At 40.7% G+C, this 12,320-nt stretch overlaps 1 protein-coding gene across 1 annotated transcript in view; it reads left to right on the forward strand.

Annotated features, from left to right (window-relative positions):
• KNDC1 (kinase non-catalytic C-lobe domain containing 1) overlaps positions 1-12,320 on the forward strand; it is a 90,476-nt gene that overhangs the window by 30,929 nt on the left and 47,227 nt on the right. Inside the window, exons 6-7 of the mRNA XM_054983134.1 lie at positions 53-1,014; positions 9,585-9,699. Of these exons, the coding sequence (XP_054839109.1) occupies positions 53-1,014; positions 9,585-9,699 (1,077 nt within the window). The remainder of the gene's footprint in view (positions 1-52; positions 1,015-9,584; positions 9,700-12,320) is intronic.

Below are 12,320 nucleotides of genomic sequence, written 5' to 3' on the forward strand. Positions count from 1 at the left end.
AATGGATTGGCAATGATTTTAATGGTTGAACATCTATTTTTTTTCCTTCCAGACAGTTGTGATGATAACTCGCAGAAAGGAAAAATTTATGAATGTATTTTATCCTATGACCAGTGCTCTGTTAAAAATAATTACAAGGAAGAAAATCCCTCTCCACCGTTGGAACACTTGAAAACTAATGATGGTGGAAATTTTTCTGGTATGGATTCTGAAAATGACAGAAAATATGATACAGAAGAAATTCAAATCAACACAGTGAATGAAAGATTTTGCTGTCAACGTATTTCAACTCAGTTTACAGAGTGCAATGAAGGGAAGAACAACATAAAACTCAATAAGTGTGGGAATCCTCTGGACACAAAACCACACAAAAGTGACTTGGAGAGAGATGTACTCACAAAGAATGGCATGAGGAAAATAAAAACATTTCCAAAGCTAACATCTGAATCTGAAACAGACCCAAGTATTTTCTTTCCTTCTGTGACAAATGGTGGGCCGCTAATGAGGAAACACCCATTAAAACCCAAGTTGTTCTCTGTAATCACCAATAATGAGCATACAGCTTTGGAAGGTAAATTAAATCTGAATGATACTAATAATCAACTTGGACTAAAGTCAGGGTATTTCCAGGAGTCCAATATTACTGTAGAGGAATCTTCCTGTCATCAACAGTACGTACCAATCTGTGTTGGCAAAACTGCAGACTTTTTTACGTATAGCTGTGCCATTTCTGAAAGTTCAGACAACAACAGGAAGCTACATGGTCCGGATAAGTCAAGTATAGCCCTCCAAACACTAGCATGGGAATACTGTGCTGAAATCTCTCCAGGGACAAGTGAACCTAGTTTGTTACGTATTAACCGAACAACCACAGCATTAACAGCAAACAGTGTAAACAGATGTGAATCAAACATCCTGAATCTTCCAGAACACAATTGCACTGAGATGAAAAACTGCTATGTGGAAGATGAACAAGATGGAGGCAGGGAAGCAGAAAAGAAAAGTAATGAGCAGGTAGTAGAATCAAACATTTCACTGAAAAACTGTCCTAATTTGTATGGCATGGAAAGAACTTAATTATGGGTTAGGGGACATGGGTCGCTATCCAGGTATTATGGGATATTGGCTTAAACAGAAACAGCATGCTACACTGAGTACTAAGAATTAGTTGATTTTTTTTTATTACCAAAGGTTTTAGTAGCAAGCGTCACTGGTGAACAAGATGCATGGTTAACTATAATGTATGACTGAAATAGTAATGTAGAATGAAATCACTGTGCCAGAATAAATGACAGGTAATACGATTAGGTCTTATTTACTATTAGTTTTCCAGGAACTTGTCTCCTGGGCTGGCTTGTTTGTAGCTATATCTAAGGTGATGTCATATTACATGGTACATTGTACAAAGTGCCTTATTATGCAGTTTGCTTCATGCTAATGTAAATTTCTAAACAGATTTGTGACAGAAATGCCCCAATGATGGTGAATGACTCCATGTGAATGCCTTGGTTTATGATAAGAGCTGTCGTGTGGAAGAACTTTAAAGCATTTTACTGTAAGGATGCCAGGCAACTCTCAAGAGAGTTCACTTCATGAGTAAAAGTTCTTTATTGATAAGATGCCAGTATCATGTATTTACGCCATCCTTGCTAGGACTGGCAGCTACAGGCAAGTATCAAGCAGATATAGGTTCCCCAAGGCTACTCCTAACAGTTGTCTAACTCTGCAGGCAGGAAAACAGGCTGTGTGATTCATGGACTGCTCAAGGTCAAGCAGGCTCCCAGACTCGGGAGGGATTACAACAGGAACTAACACCTCCCGTTGCCAGTTTCCCATCCTGGCTTCAGATAACAGAATCACCCTAACAGTATCAGCTTCAGTGGCAGGGGGGTATTGAATACGACAGGTGATCCTGAACACCTGACATTCTACCCCCCTGAAGACCAATCCCCCCTCTCCCCGGTTTCCTCAAGTATTTATTATGGAAAGCTTGAACCAACTTTTTGGCTCTCACATCAGTAGACTTAATCTATTCAGCCTGACTTTTTGGAAAATGTTTTCCATTGAATTAGGCTGTACAGCACCCCCCTCTTCCACTTGGAGTCTAAAATGAGTTCAACCTCCTGATGGGGCTGTCCTTCTATAAAGATTGGAGGTGAGGCCACGGGATCAGGGTGCCACTTGTCAGGTCCAGGGTCCTTTTTGAGGAGGCTGAAATGGAAAACTAGGTGTACATGTCTCAAATTTGTGAGATGCTTGAGTGTGAACTGAAACTTGGAGAAGAACTCTGCCCACCAGAGTTGCTTTGCCCCCAACCTTCAGGGCGATTTAAGTGCTTCTAGGTTTTTATGATCAGTCCAAATCTCAAAGGGTATTTTGGCCCCTTCCAGCCAATGTCACCAAGTGGATAGGGCTAACTTGATGGCTGCAGCTTCCTTGTCCCAAACTGACCAGTGTCTTTCCTTCTCTGAAAACTTTTTGGACACACATGTGCAGGGGTGTAGCTCTCCATTAGAGCCCTCTTGTAAAATCAACCCCCCCACCATGACCACGTCATTGGCTTCTACTTGCACAATGAACTTCTTGTTTTCATCTGGGTGGCATAACACAGGTTCAGAGGTTAACAGGGTTTTTAACCTCTCAAATGCCCGCTGGCATTCATTTGTCCACTCCAGCTTAGCACTTGGTTTTAACCCTTCTGGTCTTTTCCCTTTCGTTTTTAACAAGTCTGTTAAAGGTAGTACATTTTGGGCAAAGTTTTTAATAACGGTCTGTAAAAATTTACAAAGCCCAGAAGAATTGTAATTGCCATCTCATTTTAGGAGCCTCCCATTCCAACACATCTCTGACTTTAGTGGAGTCCATCCCAAGTCCTTCCTTGCACACTCTGTAGCCCAGGAAGTCCAGCTCAGTTTTATGAAACTCACAATTTGACAATTTTGCATACAGTTTGTTCTTATAAAGGGTACTCAGAACCTCCCTTACCAACTTCACATGTGATTCATAGTAATCAGAATAGATCAGAACATCATCAAAATAAACAATCCTGTTGTATAGGTATTTATGCAACACTTCATTAATAAGATTCATAAAGACTCCAGGTGCCCCTTGAAGCCCATACGGCATGACTAGGTACTCAAACTGTCCCAGGGGGGTGTTAAAGGCTGTTTTCTACTCGTCCCCCTCCCTGATGCGCACTCTGAAGTAAGCATCTCTTTTAAGTCCAGTTTGGTGAAAATCTTTCCTTTGGCCACCACTCCTAGCAGATATCTAATGAGGGGAAGCAGGTATGCATTTGACATTGACACTGCATTAATCCCTCGATAATCTGTGCACAAACGTAAGCATGAAGAGAACTTGTGGATTGAATAAAACCCTTTTCCATGTTGTCAATGAACTTGCAGTACTCTGTTCGCACAGCTGGGCTGATGGAATACAGCTTCCCCTTAGGAAGGTTCTGCCCAGGGATCAGTTCAGTAGCACAGTCTGTTGCCCTGTGAGGAGGTAATTCATCTGCCTCCTCTTCCTCAAAGACCCAATTTAAGTCTTGGTACTTGGGGGATTACATCAATTTCTTCTCTTGTTAGGCATACAGTTTCAGGTATGGGAGGGGGGTGGCACTCCATTGGGGGTTCCACACAAGTTTCTGGTAATCCTCAGCAGGAAAACATAATCACCCCATCTTCCACTGTATGTATGGGTCATGATCATAGAGCCATCCTAAAACTGCTGGAAATTTTGCAGTTGATCTTACTACAAAAGTTCTTTGCTCCTAATGACTCCCCATTCCAACTTGGGTCAGTTCAGTCTCATAGGTGCAAGGAGTCCCTTTCATAGGAGAGCCATCCATTTGCTCAAATGTAATAGACTCTGTTAATTTCACTAGATCCATGGCTCAGAGTTAGGAGTCTATGGTGAGTTAGATCCGAGGATTAAGAAAGGCAGTCCTAGCACTTGCTGATATAGTCATTCCTTAAGTAATGTGCAAACTATAAATGTATTGCTTAAATCTTCTCTGTCATCCATGTAGAGGGCTGAAACAGTTTCATCAGAGGTGGGTGAGAAGATTTTGAACCCTTGTTTCAAATAACCCTCCTGAAGCTAGTGTCATGGAAAGAAAACAGACATCATATATTAAAACACTCGTATGGGTCTAGCAGCACCTAAGGGTAGTGGTGATGTAAATCAGGGAAAGTGTGCAGTTTTCTCTGAAATGCTTAATTCTTACATCCTGAATGGCAGAAATTACTCCCAGGTGATACTGAGTTTATTAGGCCAGGGGTTTCCACATGAAACAGAGGCTTCTGCATTCTCTTCAGTGTCATGGATAGTTTTGTCTGTGCAATGCCTGTTGAATTGCACCTTTCATGGCACTGCGGAGAAATGTTGAAGGCTGTGTTTGTTCAGAGTACAGTGTGATTGCTGAAGTCCAGGCTGTTATTTTGGGTGTTCTGTTTTGTACCAGGAGATAATGCTTACCCAGTACTAGTTTTTCCTTTCCTCCCTTCCAAACATTTGTCTGCCTTAATGCCCTAATCTTGTTTCCTTAATCCTCTGTGCTTTGCTTGCTTCATATTTGCATTGCAAAACCCATTCTCCTCTTGGCTTCAAAACTGTATTTTAAAACTTTAAGAAAAAAACAGCTTGTCTCTTCTTTATAGTTCCCAAATAAACACTTTGTCAATAAGTGAACAAGATTCCTTTTTCTCTGACATACTTACATTGTCTCATCTCTTGATGTCTCATCTCTTTCCATGTAATTGCCATGGCTTTTATAATGGGAAATACAGCCCTCAATCTATCACTTTGTGCTGGTGATCTAGACCTTAAACTGTGACTGAAGTGAAAAACCAAGTCATATAATGAATTTGTAATAAAGAAAAAATACCGTTTTCAGATGGTGAAAATCGTCTTGACCCTTGCATGATACTTGTTAGGAGACAGATTCCGATTTTGTAGATTGTTTGAATAGAGTTTCCGGTTTTCTAAAAATAACTATTAAGAAATGTGTATCCCTGTAGACTGGGGGAAATTGGTTTTAACAAATACATTCATTGTTCAGGGAATACATTTTTCATTAGTAAATGTTGTAGTTGTTGTGGGTTTTCCGGGCTGTATTGCCGTGGTCTTGGCATTGTAGTTCCTGACGTTTCGCCAGCACCTTGGCTGGCATCTTCAGAGGTGTAGCACCAAAAGACAGAGATCTCTCAGTGTCACAGTGTGGAAAAGATGTAGGTCATTTGTATCTACTCATTTGTAGGTCATTTGTATCTACTCAGGAGGGGTGGGGTTGAGCTGAGTCATCCTGTGAGAGTTTCCCAGGGTGTGGAATGCTAATGGCGGGAGGCTTCACTGTATCCTGAGGAGGTTCTTTTGCATATGGATTGGTACTTGATGTGCTAATCTTCTCTGCAGGGCTATTGTCGGGGATAGAATGTTTTGTTAGCCTGGTGTTTTTCAGAACTGGAAACCATGCTCTGTTCATTCTTAAGGTTTCTTCTTTCCTGTTGAAGTTTTGCTTATGCTTGTGAATTTCAATGGCTTCCCTGTGCAGTCTGACAAAGTAGTTGGAAGTGTTGTCCAGTATTTTGGTGTCCTGGAATAAGATACTGTGCCCTGTTTGAGTTAGGCTATGTTCAGCCACTGCTGATTTTTCAGGTTGTCCGAGTCTGCAGTGTCTTTCATGTTCTTTTATTCTTGTCTGGATGCTACGCTTTGTGGTCCCGATGTAAACTTGTCCACAGCTGCAGGGTATACGGTATACTCCTGCAGAGGTGAGAGGGTCTCTACTGTCTTTTGCTGATCGTAGCATCTGTTGTATTTTTCGGGTGGGTCTGAATACTGCTTGAAGGTTATGCTTTTTCATAAGCTTTCCCATCTGATCAGTAATTCCTTTGATATATGGCAAAAACACTTTTCCTGTAGGAGACTGTTTTTCCTTGGTTGTTTGATTCATCCTGGGTTTGATTGCTCTCCGGATTTCATTTCTGGAGTAGCCATTTGCCCGAAGTGCGTGGTTTAGATGGTTAATTTCCTCATTGAGAAAGTGCGGCTCACATATCACACATCAAGTACCAATCCATATGCAAAAGAACCTCCTCAGGATACAGTGAAGCCTCCCGCCATTAGCATTCCACACCCTGGGAAACTCTCACAGGATGACTCAGCTCAACCCCACCCCTCCTGAGTAGATACAAATGACCTACATCTTTTCCACACTGTGACACTGAGAGATCTCTGTCTTTTGGTGCTACACCTCTGAAGAAGCCAGCCACAGCTGCTGGTGAAACGTCAGGAACTACAATGCCAAGACCACGGCAATACAGCCCGGAAAACCCACAACAACCATCGTTCTCCGGCCGTGAAAGCCTTCGACAATACATCAAATGTTGTAGTATTTGGATACTTGCATAATTGGACTACAAATTCCTGTACAGGAGAATTCTGTAGCTTGTACTATAAGATTTGTATAATCTCACACTGTCCTTCTTTCCTAGTACAAATATTTAATGTATATTGGTTTACTTGATACACTGCTCAAGTGTCAGACCTGCGTAAACATTTTGCCTATTTAAAATCTCTCCTTCTGTGGTAGTTTTCACATGACTGAGTTCAAAGCCGGTAAATGCCATTCTGGCTTTTAAGTGTCTTTGGCAAGAGGCTTTTGGAGCATTTCACAAGTACTTCAGGAGTGACTCTCTAAAGTTGATTGGCAAAGACAGAAATAACAATTATGACTTTTGTGATGTACCTTCATAGTCATTGGAGGGAGAATTCTGAGTTTTCAATCTCATTTTTTTATTGTTGCTGAAACATAACATGTCACTATATGAATATAAGGTCAGCCTTTTATTTCATCAGACCATTGGTCCCTACAGCATAATATTGCTTATTTTAAATAAGCGGGGATTTGCCGTATTAGGCAGAGATGAATAGTTCAAGATGCTAGGTATTTATGAAACCTTGTACATGCAAACAAATTCTCAATGACCAAGGCCCTCTTTTTCTGTATCTTCTGTTGCCTGATTTCATTTGAAATTGTGCACTCAAGAAAAGCAGCAATAATTATTTCCTAGTCTGAAAACTAAAGTATTTATTTGGACTATATGCAGTCAAAGGATAAAAGGATACCTGGATGTTGTTAGCTCAGAAGTATTTGATGCCTGCCTCAGTATTACAAAAATGGATAGAATGAAGGATAACTATTTCTGGTGGGAAAGGCAAGATTTCTACCGATCATATGCCACAATGTCAATTTGCAACAATTGTGCGTAGTAAATTTCTTTAGTGTAACAAAGAGCAGAAAAATAACCTTTGTATGTGAAAACTGTGTTTATATTTAGTACAGTAAATTCTTTAGAACCAGTCTACTGAATGAGCTGTCTCATAATATTTTAGTTACTTAAAATATTTATATGCTGCCTTTTGGCTAAAAGGGCCCTGAGGCAGCTTACAAGATAAAACCTTCCTTTCAAACTTCATTGACAATCACCTGTTCTACAGAAGGAGAGTGAGGAAGAACAAGGCTGAATGGTCAACTGGCTGCTTCTTTTTCTCCTTCTATGGACTGCCGGGTCACCCACTGTTTTGGGAGGCTTGGACATAATGTTTGCTCCCAAAGCTTTCTCTTCTGAGAAAACAGCGTTTGGTTTGGCTCCAAGGAGGAAGTGTGGGATGGCTACAGGTGGAGCATCTGTAGGGATACTCTGCTAGCAGGCAGTCTGAGGAGAGGTTGGAGCTAAATTACACATTTCTGTCCCCACTTTTAACCTTTTTAAAAATTTTCTCTATGAGCTATGGTACACAGTTGCACAACTGTTCTGCCGGAAAGGTTGAAAAGGCGGTCTCCTCGTGTGATTGTTGTTTGGTCACTGCTTCTGTGCTGATGCGATAGAGAGAAAGGGCGAGAGGTGGGGGGCAGTGACAGTTGCAAGCAGGATGGGGTGCCATTTCTACAGTGTCTGGGGGTGCGTGCTTTTTCCACGGTTGATATAGTCTGGAGGGGAGGGGTTAGGCAACAGAAGAGGGATGGAAAGATGGCAAGACGATTTGACCTGTTTTCATCAGTTGGTATTTGTTAGCTACCTGGTGTTTTTTAAAGGAAGGCATGATATTAGTGTAATAGTAAATGAAACAGCAGTCTAATCTGTAAACTCGCAATGATCGAGTGGATGTCAGCTAAGAGAAGGGATTTCTCTCATCAGGGTAGGACTTCCTCATCCGTTCTCCCATTGCAGCATTAAATGATCCCTGAAATGTTGCACTTGAGGGATAGGGAACCTGCAGAAACAGTATGACATGAATCAAAGATCTGCTACAGGAGAGAGGAATTGAGGAAAATTCTCCTCCCTTCCACTGAAGGAAATTCTCCACAGGATCCAAGCCATGAAGTCAGCCAGCAATAGAAATTGAAACCCTGCTAACATTTAGTAATGTTTCTTGCATTTCCTGTAATAATAGATTTCCTACAAAATACTAATCTCTTCATACAGTTTTTGCCTGGAAAGCTTTAAATGGCAATGAAGACTTTTAAAGTAAGATGTACAAAGCACGACTGCCAAGATCGATTGTTATAAAGTTAGTGACTTAGGGATGAGAGATGCAACTAAAGAGAAAGTGATGTGTTGCAAAGGAGATACTTGGGGTTTGATTCAGAAAAGGTCCTACTCGCCACTTGTTAATATGAATCTCTCATAAGCTTAGGGCTTGTTAATATATATACTGCTATATTGGTGGTATTTCACTATTGCAAGCTTGCTAATTGTTTGAATAAACCCAAGTGGCCGTCAGATATCTTTCACTGGTTTCCCAAGGTACGGTAATAGAGCTAGCAGCATACTGTTGTTTTTGATGGAGCTGCAAGTGACATTGGCCATATATACTGCTATATCTCATAGATAGTAACCGATGCTCTATCTCAGAGAATGGTCAAGGGGAAAAGATACTATAAGTAATTCATTTCTTTCAGCAATTTAAGGTCTTAATTCATTTTTTAAAATCTAAAGCAAATCAAGTAATTAAAGATGGACATCTGCAGTCACCTGTACATTGCCATTATTCTCAATTATGTCAAGTGGAAAATAACCATATGTACCCGACTGAAATGAATAAAAGCCACAACGGTTTTTAATGCTTTGTTTCCATGGCAAACTTGCAAACATTTCATAACATTTTGAGGGGAAATTGGAGAGGAAGGATCAGGAGCTAGATCTAAAGAACCATGAGTGGAAGAACAGTGGCCACTAGTGCTTGTGCACAAATGTTTGCCCAAGAGTCTGTGCAGTAGGTAAGCTGTGTAATAGCTTCCAGTTGTACAAGCAGAGGAACATCTTTGGATTTAGTTTCTCTTTTCTTGTGTGAGTATGAAGTTTAAAATAGTCTTCTATGAGCAAAGATGCCTTCAGTTCCAACACAGAATTTCTAGGTAGGTTGACCCTGGATTACTATCAAGGATGAAGAAAACCAGTGTGCAATGAACTATGGGCTAGGAGCATGCACACAGATGAGCACAGATAATCATTTAAATCATTGTAACTTGAGAAATGCTTTTTGTCCCTTAACTGTCCTTAACATTTTATTTTCAGTGGGTTTTTCTGAAACATCTCTTAACACAGTATGGTAAACCTCTGAAAGACTATGAGCTGTGGGCTTTATGTCATGAATGTTTACTTACTCTGGAAGGTTATACAGATTATCCAGGTAAGACCATTATTAATTTCTTTTGAAGTTATATATTTACTTAATATTGACATTAACGTCATCCTTCTGCAAATGAAGCTGGCTGGGGCCTTTGGGAGAAAAGAGTGAATTGGCACACAGGAGGTGTACAGTGTACACTGGTTTCTCATTGTAGCTAGTGTGCTTTGCTGTGGGCCAGCCAGAGGAGCAGTTTGGGAAGAGTGAAGAATAACCTATGAAGTCTTATGCTCATTCCTACCTGCAGGTGCAGTCAGGTCCGGGGGGTTCTGTACCTCAGATTTTGGATTTTACTTATATCTATTCCCATGCATGCTGAGGAGAAACATGCAGGAGTTTCTGTTGCCAGACTTAAGAATATTTTTCCATTTTACATATTAGTGTATTCCCTGTAGATGTCTTTAGGCAAGAATTTTAGGTATGCTGTGAAGTGTGTAATGACATAGAAGCAAATCAGTATGGAATGGTTATAAGCAAACTGTAAACTCAGTAATTCAGCGCATATTCTTTTTATGACAACTATAAAGTCACTTTCTATATGCTGTCAAATTTTTGCAAAGGAAGCTGGTTTATAATGGTTTGAGGTCCCCTTAACACAGCTACTTAATGCTGGGTTTATTGTGGGAACAATATTTTGTGAATAGAATGCATATTGTAGGCTTTCATTTATGATGACTGTATTTTGATTCGTGGGGGGTGGGGTATTGTAAGGATAGTAAGGGTAGCCTTGATGCTTTCCGGAGACTTTAGCTAATAGGCAAAAAACATTCGATGCTCAATGTACACTTTAGTGGATGCTTTTATATATGATCAGGATTGTCATGGGTCTTCCATGGCATACTTCATGAAGCTGGGAGAATTCTGCATTTGTATCTGAGCACCAGCAATTCTAGTGCCATAACCTCAATCTCCTGAGCATTCAAGCTAAATGACTATCGATCCCTTCTTTGTGTGGATTTTACTGCCTTTATTGTAAGTTTTTTTTGGTACTTGTCTTGTTCAGCTTACTCTGCTGATGATGAAATTGGGTGAGAGAATTGAAGAGAGGGAGGAAAGCACTGATGTGTAGGCCAGAGGCTGTACTGCATGGTTATGCTGGAGCTTCCAAGGCTAAAAATGACATGCAAGTTTCTCACCATTTCCAAAGCACCTAAACATGAATAGCACCCAGCCACAGAGGCCTCAATGATTACAGAGGGGCTGCTGAAGGTATGCATGTGGTTAAAGGGGATGTCTTAGACACCATGTCTACCAGGCTGAAAATGGAGTACAAAAATCTGATTTGCCACTTTTAGCTTATCATTGCCCCCTCTAGCCCTTTGCTGACAGCTGTCTCCAGATACGATCTTGAACTTTTTGCCTTGGGCAAATACTGCACCTTTCTCCCATACCCTCCTTCTGTTTTTGGTTATGAAGTGAGTTCTCCAGATTTTGCTGCTTTGATACCATCAAAGTCAGCTTTTCAGTTAGTCACTTACTAAAACTGCATAAATATTTGTCCCCAAAGGAATATTTTGCAAAATAGTGCTTAAAGTACCCTGTGATAAATGTCAAGTGCATAAGGATAACAGGGTTTTTTTCTGTAAAAGTAAAAATAATGCCAAGTACGCCAAGTACTTTTTTCTGTTAATATATTCTTGATATCAGTTGTAAACAAATGGGTGTTTTTAAAATGTTCTGTGGCAACACTACTTTTCATCTGGCTTAAACCCCGATCCAGCAACCTTCTGAAGGTAATGATGATGACCGGCAGTCAAGTGGAGGAAAATGGGCAAAATCTGGTGGGCCTTCCTGTTGGCAGAGTAGCAAATAAAGCAGCAGTAGTTATGCAGTACTGATTAAAGGTGTAAAAGAGTTTATTTAGGAACTACATATCTGATAGTAAAGAGGAGAGAGAGAGAGAGATGCTGTCTATCTAACTACATCTTAGAGAGCAGGTGTGCTGATAGGAGAAAGAAGGAGGAAGATAATGCCCTGTTTAGCCCAATAGGAGACAGGACAAGGAAATGACCTCTTTGACAGAGAAGAGAAGTGCTGCCCTCACATTCCTATGTAACTGATCCTTGCTGCCCCCTGAAAGGAAGGGTCTTCTTCTCTTCTTCCTTCTTGTACACCAGACATTGCTATTTCCAACACTTCCCTTCACCAAAATAGTGATTATTATTGTGAATTCTGATGGGACTGATATCATGTCACCCTTGAGTGCTGTTTGAAAAGTGCCTTTTTATCCATAGGGTTTTTTTTCACTCTTAAGAAAAAGCTGTGGACATTTGGGTTGCTAGGTCTCCCTCTTGGAATGGGAGAAAAATAAGGGGAAAAAAGATCTCCATCATGTTGATGGTGTGATATCACTTCACGGGGAAACCAGAGTAATGTCAGTCATCTCTAGGAATTGCTAGAAACTCTGATTTTGCCATAGCATTTCCTGAAATTCCTAGAGAGGTTTTTTCCTGGAAGTGATGTTGTGCCATCGCTGATGACACTCCATGTCCCTGCCCCTCCCCAAACTCTCACCAGTTGTCCGACCATCCCTAGCAACCTTAGTGCACATGGAAACTTTATGGATCTCCAGTTAGATTGCTGAATTGAAAAGTAAAATAGCGTTGCTGTTCAACGAGGAATGA

Source organism: Eublepharis macularius, chromosome 6 (assembly GCF_028583425.1).
Source record: "Eublepharis macularius isolate TG4126 chromosome 6, MPM_Emac_v1.0, whole genome shotgun sequence".
In the NCBI taxonomy this organism is placed as follows: Eukaryota; Metazoa; Chordata; class Lepidosauria; order Squamata; family Eublepharidae; genus Eublepharis; species Eublepharis macularius.